At 46.7% G+C, this 16,489-nt stretch overlaps 1 protein-coding gene across 1 annotated transcript in view; it reads right to left on the bottom strand.

The window, feature by feature from the left end:
• The window catches only part of LOC126484708 (G-protein coupled receptor dmsr-1-like), a gene marked incomplete at its 5' end in the record, with an annotated part of 81,091 nt that extends 65,081 nt beyond the window's left edge, over positions 1-16,010 (bottom strand). Inside the window, one exon of the mRNA XM_050108304.1 lies at positions 15,646-16,010. Coding sequence (XP_049964261.1) covers positions 15,646-16,010 — 365 coding nt within the window. The remainder of the gene's footprint in view (positions 1-15,645) is intronic.
• Between the last annotated feature and the right edge of the window lie 479 nt (positions 16,011-16,489).

Here is a 16,489-nt window from a genome sequence, read left to right as displayed (position 1 = left end):
AAGAACAGATATAACGTCAGTGGTTCACTGACCTTCAGGATTTGAAACGACAAGGTTGTTTACATTGTATCTGTAGACTGTCCTAAAGTGACGCAGTTATTCATGGTGCAATTACGTACAATGTGCCAGATAATAGGATTCGTGAACAATTTCTTAAACATTCTGATCCAACTTTGAAACAAGTGTTGCAAATTATTCAACATCAGGGCTTATGTGATAGAGGCGTGGAAAGCTTTGAGGTAGCTCTCATTTGCAGTGTAACACAAAGACACAAACAGCTACGGCCTTGCGACTGACGACTGTGCGCAAACAGGCCACCGCGCCCTGTCAGAGTAAACAATTAGTGTGCTTGCATGTGTCTGCTGTGAAATCATGTCGCCGCTGCTTTTCCACACATAAAAGATAAAAGTGCCATTCGCGGAGCTTCACTTTCTTTGCATGTGGGAAACCAGGTTATGTACACACCGCGTGTTTGCAACATAAAAAGAAATTTACCCATGCTCACATTCGTAAACACACAGGAACTTCTTAATCAGTGAATGTACACTGAAGCGTCAACGACACTGGTGTAGGCATGTGTATTCATATAAAGAGATATGTAAACAGGTAGAATCGGTGCCGCAACCAACAATGCCTACATGCACTAACAAGTGTCTGGCGCAGTTGTTAGATCGGTTATTCCTGCTGCAACGGCAGGTTATCAAGATTTATGTTACTTTGAACGTGTATTACAGTCGGCGCACGAGAGATGGGACACAGGATCTCCGAGGTATCAATGAAGTGGGGAGTTTCCCGTACGGCCGTTTAGGAGTGTACCGTGAATATTAAGAATTTGGGTAAAACATCATATCTCCGACATCGCTGCAGCCGGAAAAAGATACTGCAAGAACGGGTCCAACGACGACTGAAGAGAATCGTTTGACGTGACGGAAGTGCAATTCTCAGAAAATTGCTGCAGATTTCAATGTTGGGCCTTAACAAGTGTCAGCGTGAAAACAATTCAACGAAACATCATCGATATAGGCTTTGGGATCCAAAGCCCATTTGTGTATCCTTAATAACTGAACCACGCAAAGCTTTACGCCTCGCCTGGGCCCCTCAACACCGACATTTGACTGTTTATGACTGGAAACATGTTGGTTGGTCAGACGAGTCTCGTTTCAAATTCTATTGAGCGCATGGACGTGTACGGCTATGGAGACAACTGCATGAACCCATATGCCCTGAATGCGAGCAGGGGACTGTTTAAGCTGGTGGAGGCTCTGTAATGGTGTGGGGTGTGTGCTGTTGGAGAGATATGGGACCCCTGATACGTCTAGATACGACTCTGATAGGTGATACGTAGGTACGCACCCTGTCTCATCACCTGCATCCATTAATGTCCATTGTGCATACCGAGGCACTTCGACAATTGCAGCAGGACACTGCCCCACCCTAAGCGTACAGAAATGCTACAGAGTGGCTCAAGGAACACCCGTTCGAGATTAAATACTTCCACTGGCCACCAAACTCCCAAGACATGAACATTATTGTGCATATTTGGGATGCCTTGCAACGTGCTGTTCAGAAGAGATCTCCACCCCCGCGTACTCTTACGGATCTATGGACAGCACTGCAGGATTCATGGTGTCAATTCCCTACAGCACTGCTTTAGACATCAGTCGAGTCCATGCCACGAAGTATTGCGGTACTTCTGCGTGCTCGTGGAGCCCTACACGATATTAGGCAGGTGTACCAGTTTCTTTGGCACTTCAGTGTAGTTGTTTCTAAACTGGCTACTGGTACTAGTAATGATCAAATTCACAATGTGTCTTTACCCCGCCGATCTGTTGTACAACGACAGTCAGGCAAACTGTTTGCTAGCTTAGTGGTAGCTGGATGGTGTGTGTCACTTCAGTTACACACTGGCGCTTCCGTATATAGAGTTGGACTCGCCACAATTGACAAAATTGAGCACGCAACTTGCTGAGTGTAACTGTCAGAACATGCTAGTGCATGTTACATGTAGTTTGACTGCCACATTCCAGTCTCACACCAGAACAGTCACATTTACAATTTTGCGCTCGAGAGACCGAGAAAATATTTTTGGGTTAAGTTCTTTTGATTTGTTTGATATTCGTATTCAGGACAACGTACTTTCTGTTTATGCTTTCAACCAAAAAAGACAGCGTTACTGCCGGCCGGTCTGGCCGTGCGGTTCTAGGCGCTTCAGTCCGGAACCGCGTGACCGCTACGGTCGCAGGTTCGAATCCTGCCTCGGGCATGGATGTGTGTGAAGTCCTTAGGTTAGATAGGTTTAAGTAGTTCTAGATTCTAGGGGACTGATGACCACAGATGTTACGTCCCATAGTGGTCAGAGCCATTTAAACCATTTTTTTTTAACAGCGTTACTCAACTGAATGTAGAGTTTCCTGATTTAGTGTCTGACGGACTTGGCAGAGTACGTAACGTTGTAGCGTGCGTTACAATGAAGTACAATGCGCAACGTAAGTTTTTTCGGGTGTGTCCCGTCCCTCATGCATTTGGAGACGATGTTGCAAGGGAACTTAAAGAACGGCAAAACAGTGGAGTTATTATCCGGGCTAGTCAGTGGGCTTCTCTCTTAGTCACTTTACCAAAGACTTCTGGACAATTTCGTCTTTGCGATGACTTTAAATCCACTGTGAATCAACAAACCATAATCGATACATATCCGTAGCCTCACCGTGAGGAATTAATGACAGGCTTGGTGCAGGCCGCTATTTTTCAACAACTGACTTAAGTGATGTGTATCTGTAATTCCGCTAGATGAGGAGTGTCTAAAATTGTTTCTGGTCAACACACATTTAAGGTTGTTCACATTTTTGCACTTACCCTTCGGCATCGTTGCCACGCCTGCCATATTCGAACGCTTCATATAACAGCTTACTGCAAAAGTTCCCTTCTGTTCAAATTACTTGGACGATTTTGTGGAGTCAGAAAGTGTACCGATGAAACATATTAGTAACCTTCGTATGATTTTTCAAGGGCTTTGAGCTGCAGGTTCGTAGTGTCACCTGGACAAATGTGCCTTTTTTCAGACTGAAATTCGGTACATATTCTGCCCGCGGAACGTAACATAGTCTGTTCTCGGGATATTGACATATTATATTCTGTTTGTATTCAAGGAGCCCAGATCGCGGCTCTGCATCATTTGCGCCGGAAGAATGTGCTTTTTTGGTCCAAAGAGTGCCGGAATGCATTCTAGAAAATTTCTTGTTGAGTGACAAATGTCTTTGTTCATTTCGATCCCGTTAAGCCTGTGGTTTTGGAGGTAGACGTTTCTTCTTACAGAATCGGAGCTGTGCTGTCGCACATATTTGGTTCGCAGGACAGGCCGATTGCTTTCACTTCCAAATTATTGACCAAGACTCAATGTTAGTATTCGCAAATCTAGAAGAAGCGCTCGTTATTATCTATGGCGCGACCATGTTTCACCAATATCTGCTTGGTCGGAAGTTTTACCTAGTGACGTACCATAAATCACTTCAGTCTTGGTTTGCCGGCCGCTGTGGCCGAGCAGTTATAGCCGCTTCACTTTGGAACCGCCCTGTTGCTATGGTCGCAGATTCGAATCGTGCTTCGGGCATGAATTGGTGTGATGTCCTTGGGTTAGTTAGGTTTAAATAATTCTAAGTGTAGGGGAGTTATGACCTCAGATGCTGAAGTCCCATACTGCTCAGAGCCATTTGAACCATTTGAAGTCTTGGTTTCGTCCGTCCAAATATGTTCCGCCAAGTACGGCTCAGAACCTGCAACGGTAGGCGTTGTTATTGGGACAGTATGAGTACGAAATACTGTACCGGCACATGTCGAAGCATGCAAATGCTGACGCCCTTTTTCGCCTTCCTGTTGGTCCTGATTCTGAATTCGATGCTACTGCCGCATTATGTTGACAGATCTATGTGTAGGACACTGAACTTCCACAGTCTTTTCCACTGCACTACAGGAAAATTTCACAGGCCGCAGAAGCAAACCTTGAACCTTTTGTTGTACTACATCTGCACTACTTACCTCCTTCAGTGAATTCTTTCGAGCACCGATGGTTTGATCGTCGGCATGGGCTCTCCATCCAGCACAGCGTGATTTTGTTGCAAACAGACTCTGGAGAATCGCGTGTGCTTATTCCTAAAGTGTTCCAAAATGATGTTTTGTGATTGCTCCACCAAGGACATTAGGGAAATGTACGCATAATCAGTTAGTGCGTGGACACACAGTATTTGATCGGCCATAGCCGCACACATTGAACAAATGACGTCACAGTGTCGCGCTTGTGCTGAGAATCTGTTGACCCATCCGGAAATGATTTCAGATTGGCCAAAGTCTCCATCGCCGAGGCGGCGAGTGCATATTCACTTTGCTGGTCCCTTTTGGAACACTCGTTCGTTTATTGTTGCAGATTCTTTTAGCAAATATCCGTTTGAAGTGCCCATGAACTCGACTATATCGCCAAGTACCATTCAGGCTTTGTCATCTATTTTTTGCTTGGAGGGTTTGCCTGAAGTTTCGGTTGCAGACATTGGCCACTGTTTACGGCTCTGGAATTTGAACAGTTTTGTACAGCCAATGGTATCACTCACCTTACCAGTGCTCCGTTTTATCCTCAATTGAATGGAGAAGCCGAACGATTTGTGTTCTCTTTCCAGCAACAGATCAACAACTATGTGCCTCCCACACACGAGAGTAAGCGCTGCGGCTCTTCCGTTCCCACTAATTTTCTCTCGACTGGTAGGGAGGAGGGGGTGATGGGTAGGGCGTCCTGTGGTGGTGGCATTGTGCGCTAGCTCAGTAGATCTCTGGACATCAAGGCGAGCACACACGCAAAAATTTTCCAACAAACTATACTTCAAATCTGCAGTGGTGTAATTGAGTGACTAGGACATGTAGTTGCTGGACAGGGTAATAGTTGCACCTTCCACACCAACAGCTCACCACAGACAGCGATTGTCCTGAAAATTTCTTTTCGATGGGGAGGGGGATGTGGGAGGAGAGGAAGGCTCGGGAATTTCCCATGAGGGAGAGGGTTAATTAATTGATCAACTTAATTAATTTTTCAAATAATTTGCAGGCAAAAGTGAGCTTGGCGAGGGGCAGGGGGATTGGGGATTTCCCAGAGAAGTTGGGGTCAGGGAAGAGGATGTGGATTTTTCAGAAGAACATATTTTCCCCAGGGGACTCATAAATCAACCCCCTAGGAGGTCATAAACCAATGAGCATAACAACATTTGAAGGGGAGGGGGAAAGGGTCATAAATCAATCAAGTTTGCCAGGAATGTATTTAGCCCACACTAAGGAAATGCCCTTGTACTCTCTCTGCCCCACTACCTATGTTTGTGTTGTATGATGATGATGATGATGATTATGATTATGATGATGATGAGAGAATGGAGAGGGTGAAACCCATTGCTGGCGCATAGCCTAGTTCTCGCGAATAGCAACGATGCAGCCAATCTTAATGCCCCCATCCGACAGAGAAGTCACCATCAACAATGTCACATCCCCTCACTTCTTGAGACACTATGGATTGGTTTGATTTTTAAACCACGGCAGTGGCGCAAAAGCCGGCAATCAGGAACTTTACACCACCATCTCTTCTCCACTTACAGGCCCAATACTAGTACTGAATTTTTTTTTTTTTCATCACCAGCATTCGAACCGGCTAACCTCCTGAACAGAGCGTCAGTGCACAAGCTTCCGTCAGTAAACATTCATATTGTTGTTGTTGATCTCATTTTGCTCATTTGCATCTGTTCGGGGTGAATCACGCATGGCACCCGTTCATTGTCGATACCGTCACTCTGTTTCTTTTTTGATTACAGACTGCAGCTATCCCTCTGTCTGAACACGCTGACCTACCGTGCCGGCTGTGAACTCGACTACGTAAGCGAGCTGTATCGGCCACGATTTTCGAGGTATTTAAGCAAAACGAACATTGATCTCCAAACGAATCTCCACCCCCACATTCAACTGTCACCAGTCAGGATCTACATTGCGTCCTGTTTCGTAGCGTAACCCTTACAATCACAATAGTTTCGTAGTCGTGACAAATACAACGAAGAAATTTTTTATTTTGTGCTATTAAATTCCACGATGTTGTTAGGTAGAATTTCCACAAATGTCACTCATACAGTTTGTAAGTGATCGACTAAGGCAATGGCATAATAATGCCGGCCAACAAAGACCAAAAAAGGTCGAATGTGGAAGTAGTTCGCGCATGTGCAAATTTTTGTATAGTGATAGGAAGCAGCACCGTGCAGTGAGTGTGTGAGTGTGGGTGCGTCTGGAGGTCCCTTTTTTACGTTTTTCTTGAATAACTTTAAAACTACCGCCTTTAGCGAAAACTTATCCAAGCACAAAATTTAACAACATTAAATTTCTACAGAAAGGTCATGTTTATTTTTTCTGTACGACTAATAGTTTTCCCGTAGCGAGCGATAGAATATGGAGATCTGGCCTGTGGTTACTGAAGGTAGGATGTAACACGACATCGGTAGTGGCAGCTGCAACGCTCTATATACAGGGTGTTACAAAAAGGTACGGCCAAACTTTCAGGAAACATTCCTCACACACAAAGAAAGAAAATATGCTATGTGGACATGTGTCCGGAAACGCTTACTTTCCATGTTAGAGCTCATTTTATTACTTCTCTTCAAATCACATAAATCATGGAATGGAAACACACAGCAACAGAATGTATCAGTGTGACTTCAAACACTTTGTTACAGGAAATGTTCAAAATGTCCTCCGTTAGCGAGGATACATGCATCCACCCTCCGTCGCATGGAATCCCTGATGCGCTGATGCAGCCCTGGAGAATGGCGTATTGTATCACAGCCGTTCACAATACTAGCACGAAGAGTCTCTACATTTGGTACCGGGGTTGCGTAGACAAGAGCTTTCAAAGGCCCCCATAAATGGAAGTCAAGAGTGTTGAGGTCAGGAGAGCTTTCAAGGAATTGGTCCGTCTCTACCAATCCATCGGTCACCGAATCTGTTGTTGAGAAGCGTACGAACACTTCGACTGAAATGTGCAGGAGTTCCATCGTGCATGAACCACATGTTGTGTCGTACTTGTAAAGGCACATGTTCTAGCAGCACAGGTAGAGTATCCCGTATGAAATCATGGCGGTGAATCGAGGAAGTACAGTACATACTGACGAAACTAAAATGAGCTCTAACATGGAAATTAAGCGTTTCCGGACACATGTCCACATAACATCTTTTCTTTATTTGTGAGTGAGGAATATTTCCTGAAAGTTTGGCCGTACCTTTTTGTAACACCCTGTATAAATGACACAGCGGATATCTCATTGAGAAATCGAGTTGGAAATTGTTGTTTATTAGTGAGAAGAAAGAGTTAGGTCTCATGTTAGAGGGCGAGAAGACCACCAGCAAGTGCCGGAATTCGACTGTGACAGAATCTTTGCTTATCGTGAAAGAGACGTATCATTTCGCAATGCTGATGTCCACGACGGTGGGGGTCTAACGACTATCAGGAATATAAGAAGTGGATAACCTCAGGAGAACTATTTTCAATGCCATACAGTATCCCAGTTGTTCCACATGATTAGCGCAGAAGAGGACAGACAGGTTTTCCACTGGGCCATGCAGGACCGTAAGTCTACATACGATGAACCAAGGACTAAGCTGATTCGCAGCAAGGACAAGCAGGAGCTTTTAAACATTGCTGTACTGCTAAAGGGAAATATGTGGTCTCCTAACTAGCCGGCCGAAGTGGCCGTGCGGTTAAAGGCGCTGCAGTCTGGAACCGCAAGACCGCTACGGTCGCAGGTTCGAATCCTGCCTCGGGCATGGATGTTTGTGATGTCCTTATGTTAGTTGGGTTTAACTAGTTCTAAGTTCTAGGGGACTAATGACCTCAGCAGTTGAGTCCCATAGTGCTCAGAGCCATTTGAACCACTTTTTCTCCTAACTGTTTATGTTCTTCTTCATTTTCTTTTGTCTGCGTCCCACACTGGTGCACAGTCGACATGGTTATTAACGCATTTGGCAAGGTTAGTTTAACGGGTCGCTGGTTGCCCTTCCTGTTGCCACACCATTACCTCGGACGGAATGTATGGAAGTGACCGAAATTTTTCTAATTATTTTTCAAATCGTGTAACTCAGGTGGCACTTGGATACCTGTCCATTAGGCATCTAGTGGGATGTAGGAAACCGCCTAAAAACCGCTTCCAGGTTGGCTTGCGTACCAGCCTTCTCGCCCTCCAATGGGTGGATTCAGTCCACTTCTGGCGCACCACCCCATCTGGGAAGCGGTGCGACAACACGCACGGCTATTCGGACATCTCCACAGTTAAGTTGGAGTTCGTCCAACGTCACTACACTGCAAGCAGTTGGGGGATCCCACCATTGACTGTCATATGTCAAGTGGACATTGGAGTCGAATTTGGCTGCGTAGACTGTCCGGCATACGACACACCGTTTCGTGTTGGGGTATTTTGTTACTACAGGATACTGTTCTTGTTTCCATTGTAGGACGAGATAGATCTGCTTGCCCTCGACAAAGGTGGAAGCAGGAAAGAAGTGTATATCTGAGTTCCAAGCGAAAACGCCCAAGGTAGAAAAACAGTGCCATGATGTTTTGCAGTGACACCAGGAACTTGAGAGAGGCTGTCACTAAAGCAGTAAGTCCTTGAGGCTGTGGGGCAGCGATGCCTTAACCGTAAATTTGGCATAAAGGAGAGGGCCATCGCTCTGTCACAAGCGTTTACTAGACTTAGTACTCCCATGTCCGATTCACGTCGAACTTTGAACAAGATAACTGTGCTAACGAAGCAGCCAAGAATCGCCATAATGCACCAGGGCCTTGGGTTCGTAAATAAAAGAGTCTATGCACCGTCAGGACGTGCGACACTAGGTAGATACTGGCCTAGCGTACCTGGAGGATGTTCGAAGTGTCGTGATCTGCTAACCCTTCTCTAATTTGGTGCAGAAGGCGCCTATAATTATGCGTCGTCATATGGTGTATGGTGTAAGATGTATATCGCATCTCATCTGGTTGCAGACGCGTAAGAAGGTGACACTGTCAGATAATGATCCCTTCCCAATTTGTACGACTGCTGACTTTTCGAGGTTAATGCGGCTAACCGAGACGGACTCATACGTCTTGATCCATTCTGTGGAGGTTCTCAAATCATCACCACCATGGAGTACCAGCATAAAGTCTGCTGCATATGTGGTGCATATGAAGGTGGCAGTGTCGAGCAGTATCCTAGTGAGTCGATGGCATAGGCCACTAACAAGCGCTCCAAGGCCAACACATAATATATCAAAGGGCAGGCTTGGCACACTGAGCGGTGAATATGGATGGCCGCTATTTAATGACTGGATTGTTAATGAGGATACTCTGTAATGCATCAATTAGGAGGCACATCATCACTTCGATAAAGCGTTCTGGGTATCTGATGCTTCAGAGAACTTCTGTCAAGAATGAGAGGTCAACTTAGTCAAATGCTTGACTTAAGTCTATGAAAACCAGCACACCTTGTATGAGCTGAACCTTTGTGTTATTAACCTAGTGAACATTTTCATTTCACTCTTCAGCAGCTTCAAGAACTGGTAACCATGGATACAGGACCCACCATTCGGTTTATGAATAGTCACTATCAGTCCTTCAGGAAGCTAACAGGAAGTGGTACTTTTGGAGACATCAGTTCTTGGCATATTTCAATCTAACACAGCATCAACAGCTGCTTGAAGGCTCGATAAAACTTCAATTGGAGGCCATATGGCAATGGGTTCTTGATGGCCAAACGTCTGTTGACGGCATCAGACACTTCGTCCTCTGAAATCTCCCCTGTCAAGACCGCCTCCAATGATTGTGTTATGAGGGCTTGATCAACCCTGAGACTTCGGTAATGACTGCCGGATCCAGTTGCTGCACTGAATACAGTCGAGCATAATGCTCATGACAACCTTTGGCTGTATCCCATTGTTTGTTGAGACGTCTACCACCTTCATATCGGTAAAGTGGACCAGCACTCATCGCCACCTTCTGTGCTCCGTGATTATGTGATACATTAAAAGCTATTCTGTGAGCAATCGGTCTTGCACATGTTCATGTTCATGTGCTGTGGCTCCTTCCAAACGGAGGCGTGCGAGAGAAACCATCTTTCATTAGGCATGTTTTACTGAGGCCTGTCTGTCCAGCGACGGAAGTCATTGTGAACATTCTCAGAGGATGGTAAAACAAAAGTCGCTTCACTGGTTCACAGGCGTTGCGTCGGATAATGTTGTGGAACGTACACAATATTTAGACGAGACAGTTACTCGTCATCATGAGGTGTTTCAATGGCTCTGACTCGCTACAAAAGGGCTGGCGCCAAAGGTTGAGCCTACAATGTTATTGTAAACGAATCACAGAACATGGCGACACCCAGTGCCTCCTGACGGACTAACAGGCCAGGAAGATAGCACTGGATGTCGCCATGCTGTATGAGTCGTCTACAATTTAGCCTCAACCCTTGGGATCTGCGCTTTTCAAGCGAGTCAGCGTATACACTACTGGCCATTAAAATTGCTACACCACCAAGGTGACGTGCTACAGACGCGAAGATTCTGTGATATGCAAATGATTAGCTTTTCAGAACATTCACACAAGGTTGGCACCGGTGGCGACACCTACAACGTGCTGACATGAGGAAAGTTTCAAATCGATTTCTCATACACAAACAACAGTTGACCGGCGTTGCCTGGTGAAACGTTGTTGTGATGCCTCGTGTAAGGAGGAGAAATGCGTACCATCGAATTGTAGCCTATCACGATTGCGGTTTATCGTATCGCGACACTGCTGCTCGTGTTGGTCGAGATCCAGTGACTGTTAGCAGAATATGGAATAGGTGGGTTCAGGAGGGTAATATGGAACGCTGCGCTGGATCCCAACGGCCTCGTATCACTAGCAGTCGAGATGACAGGAATCTTATCCACATGGCTGTAACGAATAGTGCAGCCACGTCTCGATCCCTGAGTCGACAGATGTGGTCCTTTGCAAGGCAACAACCATCTGCACGAACAGTTCGACGACGTTTGCAGAAGTATGGACTATCAGCTCGGAGGCCACGGTTGCGGTTATCCATGACGCTGCATCACAGACAGGAGCGCCTGCGATGGTGTATTCAACGACGAACCTGGGTGCACGAATGGCAAAACGTCATTTTTTCGGATGAAGCCAGGTTCTGTTTACAGCATCATGATGGTCGCATCCGTGTTCATCATGATGAACGCGCATTGGAAGCGTGTATTCGTCATCACGATAGTAGTGTATCGCCCAGTGTGATGGTATGGGGTGCCATTAGTTACACGTCTTGGTCACCTCTTGTTCGCATTGACGCCACTCTGAACAGTGGACGTTACATTCCAGATGTGTTACAACCGTGGCTCTGCCCTTCATGATCCCTGCGAAACCCTGCATTTCAGCAGGATAATGCACGACCGCATATTGCAGGTGGTGTATGGGCCTTTCTGGATACAGAAAATGTTCGACTACTGCCCTGGCCAGCACATTCTCGAGATCTCTCACCAATTGGAAACGTCTGGTCAATGGTGGCCGAAAAACTGGCTCGTCACAATACGTCAATCACTACTCTTGATGAACTGTGGTATCGTGTTGAAGCTGCGTAGCAGCTGTACCTGTACGTACCATTCAACCTCTGTTTGACTCAATGCCCAGGTGTATCAAGGCCGTCATTACGGCCAGAGGTGGTTGTTCTGGGAACTGATTTCTCAGGATCTATGCACCCAAATTGCGTGGAAATGTAATCACATGTCAGTTCTAGTATAATATATTTGTCCAATGAATACCCGTTTATCATCTGCATTTCTTCTTAGTGTAGCAAGTGTAATGGCCAGTAGTGTACATTGCTGAGAACAAAGTAAAGTGGTAGTCTGACCTATAAGAGTTAATTTTTCTTGTTAATATTTATGTTCTTTAAATGGGTAACACCAGTGTGCAATGTGACACCAAGCACTGTAGTCACGTTATGGAAATAAAAAAATGTTGAAGATTATTACAAGAATAAATACCAAAAAGATGGATATCATGTGAGGAATGTAATAAGTGATACCAAGTAGTGTGTATTGGCTAGTAATTGCAGAAATACGTCAGTAAACACCTGAATATGACGAGAAGCTGCCCCGTAGAAATACTGTGCAGCTTCCTCAGCATTTTCCGAAAGGACATCCGTGAACGAATGAAGCAGTTACTACGTCGGAAAAGTCTTAAACAGCACAAAATAAAAGTCGAATATGTGTCTGCGCCACGCAGATGCTTCTCTACCATACATCATCGCCCGAGGGTTGGTTTTATGCAGTGAGTCCCTCATCTTAGGCCTGCGGGGTAAAGTCCATGGCAGCGGACGCACTTATTCCATACATTTTCCACAGCTACATGACAGACTATAGAGGACAAGTGGATGGTGGTGAGCTCCCATGGGCTCCTACTGCACTGTACTCTGACGGGGACGGAGGGCTATGATGCAGACGTAGGGCAACAGATCCGAAAAAAAAGCTGTTGGCCATAGTTCCCCATCAGGTATCGCCATCTGTAGTGACATAAATCCGGTGGTGTCTGCTGGGCGAATGATTGGTGAATTTAGCATAGCCATGTCTATCCCTGTGGATGCGGCGCCATGTTTCCATCAGTTGAAGATTACGAATGAGAATGTCAAACTCAGCTCATGGGGAATATCGCAGGAGCCATTCCGTAGGCGCTTGTGTGCAAATGCAGTTCATGTCAATCACCAGATCGTCTAGCTGACAGTGGCAGAGCAGCACAATATCCTCTGCAAAAAATCTGGAGAGTTTCGGCCGTCAGCCTGTAACGGAAGGAAGATAGACATTAGTGAGTAAGTTCACTGTGGCGGCCATGCGTGTGAATTGGGGAGATATCGAACGTCACTGGCTACCAAGACCTGTCTAATTAGGACGGCGACTCCGCTACCGTTGGGCGAAGCATGGGAGACATGAGTCGTGTAATTGAAGAGGTCAGGAAAACGGGCTACGTGGACCTGTTGGAGGAGAGACATGTCGATGTCCACAGCATTAGGCATTTCTTGCAACATGGAGAATTTATGACACGTTCTGACAGTGTTGAGGTTGATTTTTGCCAATCGAAAAGTTTGTTGCCTTGTCTCTACCACTGGTGGTGTCGTCATGGACGACGATAGAAAGGGATACCTTCGCCTAAACGCCACTGACTCACTGCCATTCACTTGGTCGCTGGGGCAGTAAGTGCTCATTCTGTATCGTCCTTATCTTGCTTCCTCAATTTTGTCGCCAAGTCACATTCAACGTCTTTTGCCCTTGGACCATAAGTAGTTAGCTGCTGTTGTGCAGAAGTTCCAAATGTCTGATCCCATATCTCTTTCCTACGGGCAGCTCATGGAGGGTCAGCTTTCCTTGGTATCATAGTCAGCAGGTCTGGAGGAGAAGAATAGACCTCGTCTTGAGTGTAGAAGATGTCTTGTCGGCCCGCCGCCATGGCGGGCGCATCGACTATGCCATGCACAACCCCGTGACATTCCTGTTCTATTGGGTGGTTTATTCATCCGTTGGAGATGTCATCACTACTTTGAAGTGGTTGAGGAGGAGGACTATCGACCCCACAGGTGGCACCAATTCTCCAATCAGTGCCTGTGACAGCCGACATTGACATGTCATGACTTTCCTGGCTGCAGCCACAACACATGCATAGCTGGCCAATGTACATCACTATCGCACAGCAAATGCTGATGCTGCGTTACGATGGAACATGTTTTGTCAGTTCGATTTTTATTTGTCGGACACCATTGTACACCTCATAAGTCTCATATATCGACGACATTTCTCGACCACATATCCGATCACGTTTTAGTACGGACAGAAAGCTGCATTTACGACGTCACCTTGCATCAGGGTGTTCGAACTTAAGCGAATCGCGAATTTCTTCGCCACAGTTGTGCACACCTCGAAATTTATTTCCTCGACGTAAATAATGGTGGCCGTAATTGAGAAGTGCATGCCCACAGTGCCCAGGCAATCCAAACATAAATCGTCTCGTAGGAATAGTTCAACCACATACGCACGTGGTTTGGCGTTATGCGGTTGAAAAGTGATTTCCATCGTTGCATTTCTATAGTAGTGCGCCATATTTAGAACGACTCGCAACTGTCAACAGGTAAACAACTGCCTGTGCCAAGCTCCGCTGGCGGGACGCAAACGAGACTTGTGTACTAAGCAGATGTGGGGATAACACAGCTGCACTGACTAGCTTTGTCAGTGCCCTCACTAACAGGAACTTCAATTCATGTCTTCAGCCCATTTTCCCTTCTTAAATCGTCAGTATAGTAGCGGTTAGCCCATCTGCCTAGGAAGCAGGAGATACTGGTTCAAGTCTCAGCCGTGCTAAAAATTTTAATTCATTTCTTTAGCCTGTGTCCTTAGCGAAGATAAAGTTTAGAGAATAATTTATTATACCCAAGATCGCTCAAAAATGGCAATGCTCACATTACTGCCTTCAGTAATTCATTGCCTACTTCTCTTGTATTGTGTGATCGTATGATGCGTACCTCATTGTCAGACATTGTAAGACGAACGGTGTTCAACATGCTTAATTGGAATTGTTATGTATCCGGACGAAGTTGTTGGAGAATTTATTACATCTGAAGATTCCAATCAAAGGCTGAAACTTGCGATGTGAATGCTATAATTTTAAATCTAGGCCACAGATGTCTGGAGAACAAAGGACTGTCAGAAAGGTAACAGTTTTTATGGATTCCCAGAAGGCTGCAACAGAGACGAGACCTGGGCCTGCGTACAGCATCAGAATGGACGAATCCATGACTGGAGGATCCGAGGGCAATGAACGTTGCTGCATCATGCTTGTCATTGTCATACAGGTTGAACACCTCGAGTGATGGTGTGGACTGCCAGTTGTCACTGAATACGATCACTCCTTGTTCCCATAGGTGGCAATTTTGACAGCGTGAATTAAACCTATGACGTTTTAAGGCCAGTGGTCTGCGTCCTGCCTTCGAGATCTCCATGACGTTAGCTTTCAACAATATAACCAAGATAGTAGAACCATATATGTCCTGTTCCATTATGAACTTAGACAGAGGGTATTCTCTAGCCAGAGTGTTCTACCAGTCTCTGACCCACTGGAAACATCTGATCATGGAGTACCGAGATTTGAAAGCAAACAATTCGATTCACGGACTCTTGTCGCAGAGTCAAAACAACATGGAATGACGCACCCATACCTCTTATCCACACCCAGTTAGAATCGATCCGCAGCTCGAGGTGATCCGCTGTTGCCCCCAGAGCTGCCAGATCACTGTGCTAAGCATCGCATCGTATCTGCCTAGGAAGACCTATCAATACAATTATGCACTCTGAGATACAGGTAGCTCACATATTAATGTTCTCTCAGTACTGTGGAATCACGTGACCACCGGGCACCGTCCAAGTCGTGGAGGGCAGTGGTCATGATGCTTTGGCTTAGCAGCGTATGTTGAAAACTAATAGTATCGTCATGATTTAACACAGTGACAATGGACACTTCTTTTAAGCACACTATCTCTGGGCAGATATCTAAGAAGCGAGAGATGTGGCGGATAGTGGTGGGCTCACCTGATGGAGATGTACCTCCAGACAGCGAGGGTGAGCGTGAGGCAGACGTTGACGGAGTGCAGCATGAGCGAGAGGTGGGCGTGCACCAGCAGCATGGCGGCCCAGCCGTACGGGTAATCGCGCTGCTCGGGCAGCACGACGTACAGGTAGGCGGCGACGGGCACGTACTCGAGCATCAGCAGCATGTCGGCGACGGCGAGCGCCGTCAGCAGGCGGTTGATGGGCGCGGCGGCCAGCTCGCGCCGCGTCAGCACCGCCACGTTGAGCGCGTTAGCCGCCGTGCCGAGCGCGCATACCAGCAGCGCACAGTAGCCGTGCGCGCGCCGGTACACCAGCAGCGCCTCGCGCAGCGCGCCGCCGCACTCGCTGCACTCGCTGCCGTCGCCGCGCGCGGTCCCGCCGCCGGCCAGCGCCACCGTCCTGCGGGCCGTCGACAAATATCCTTAGGTGAAACTAAACTATGGGGTTGGGTTGGGTTGTTTTGGGGGAAGAGACCAAACTGCGAGGTCATCGGACTCATCGGTTTAGGGAAGGACGGGGAAGGAAGTCGGCCGTGCCCTTTCAAAGGAACCACCCCGGCATTTGCCTGGAGCGATTTAGGGAAATCACGGGAAACCTAAATCAGGATGGCCGGACGCGACTGAACTATGCTCTGCCTGAACAGGCCATGGAGGCCCAACGATACCGACTAGTTGCTGTGAGTAGTGGAGCAACAAGGACGTCGCCCCAAAGTGGGTCATCCCAGGGCCGGTGTCGCCCCAAGGCAGGCGTCACCCCAAATCCAAGATGACGGCCGTGACGCAGGTACGTGACGTCACGTGACATCAGCTGATGATGCGATTGA

This window comes from Schistocerca serialis, chromosome 6, assembly GCF_023864345.2.
Source record: "Schistocerca serialis cubense isolate TAMUIC-IGC-003099 chromosome 6, iqSchSeri2.2, whole genome shotgun sequence".
Classification (NCBI taxonomy): Eukaryota; Metazoa; Arthropoda; class Insecta; order Orthoptera; family Acrididae; genus Schistocerca; species Schistocerca serialis.
The sequence above is the reverse complement of the archived record's forward strand: the minus strand, read 5'-3'. Positions and strand labels throughout refer to the sequence as shown.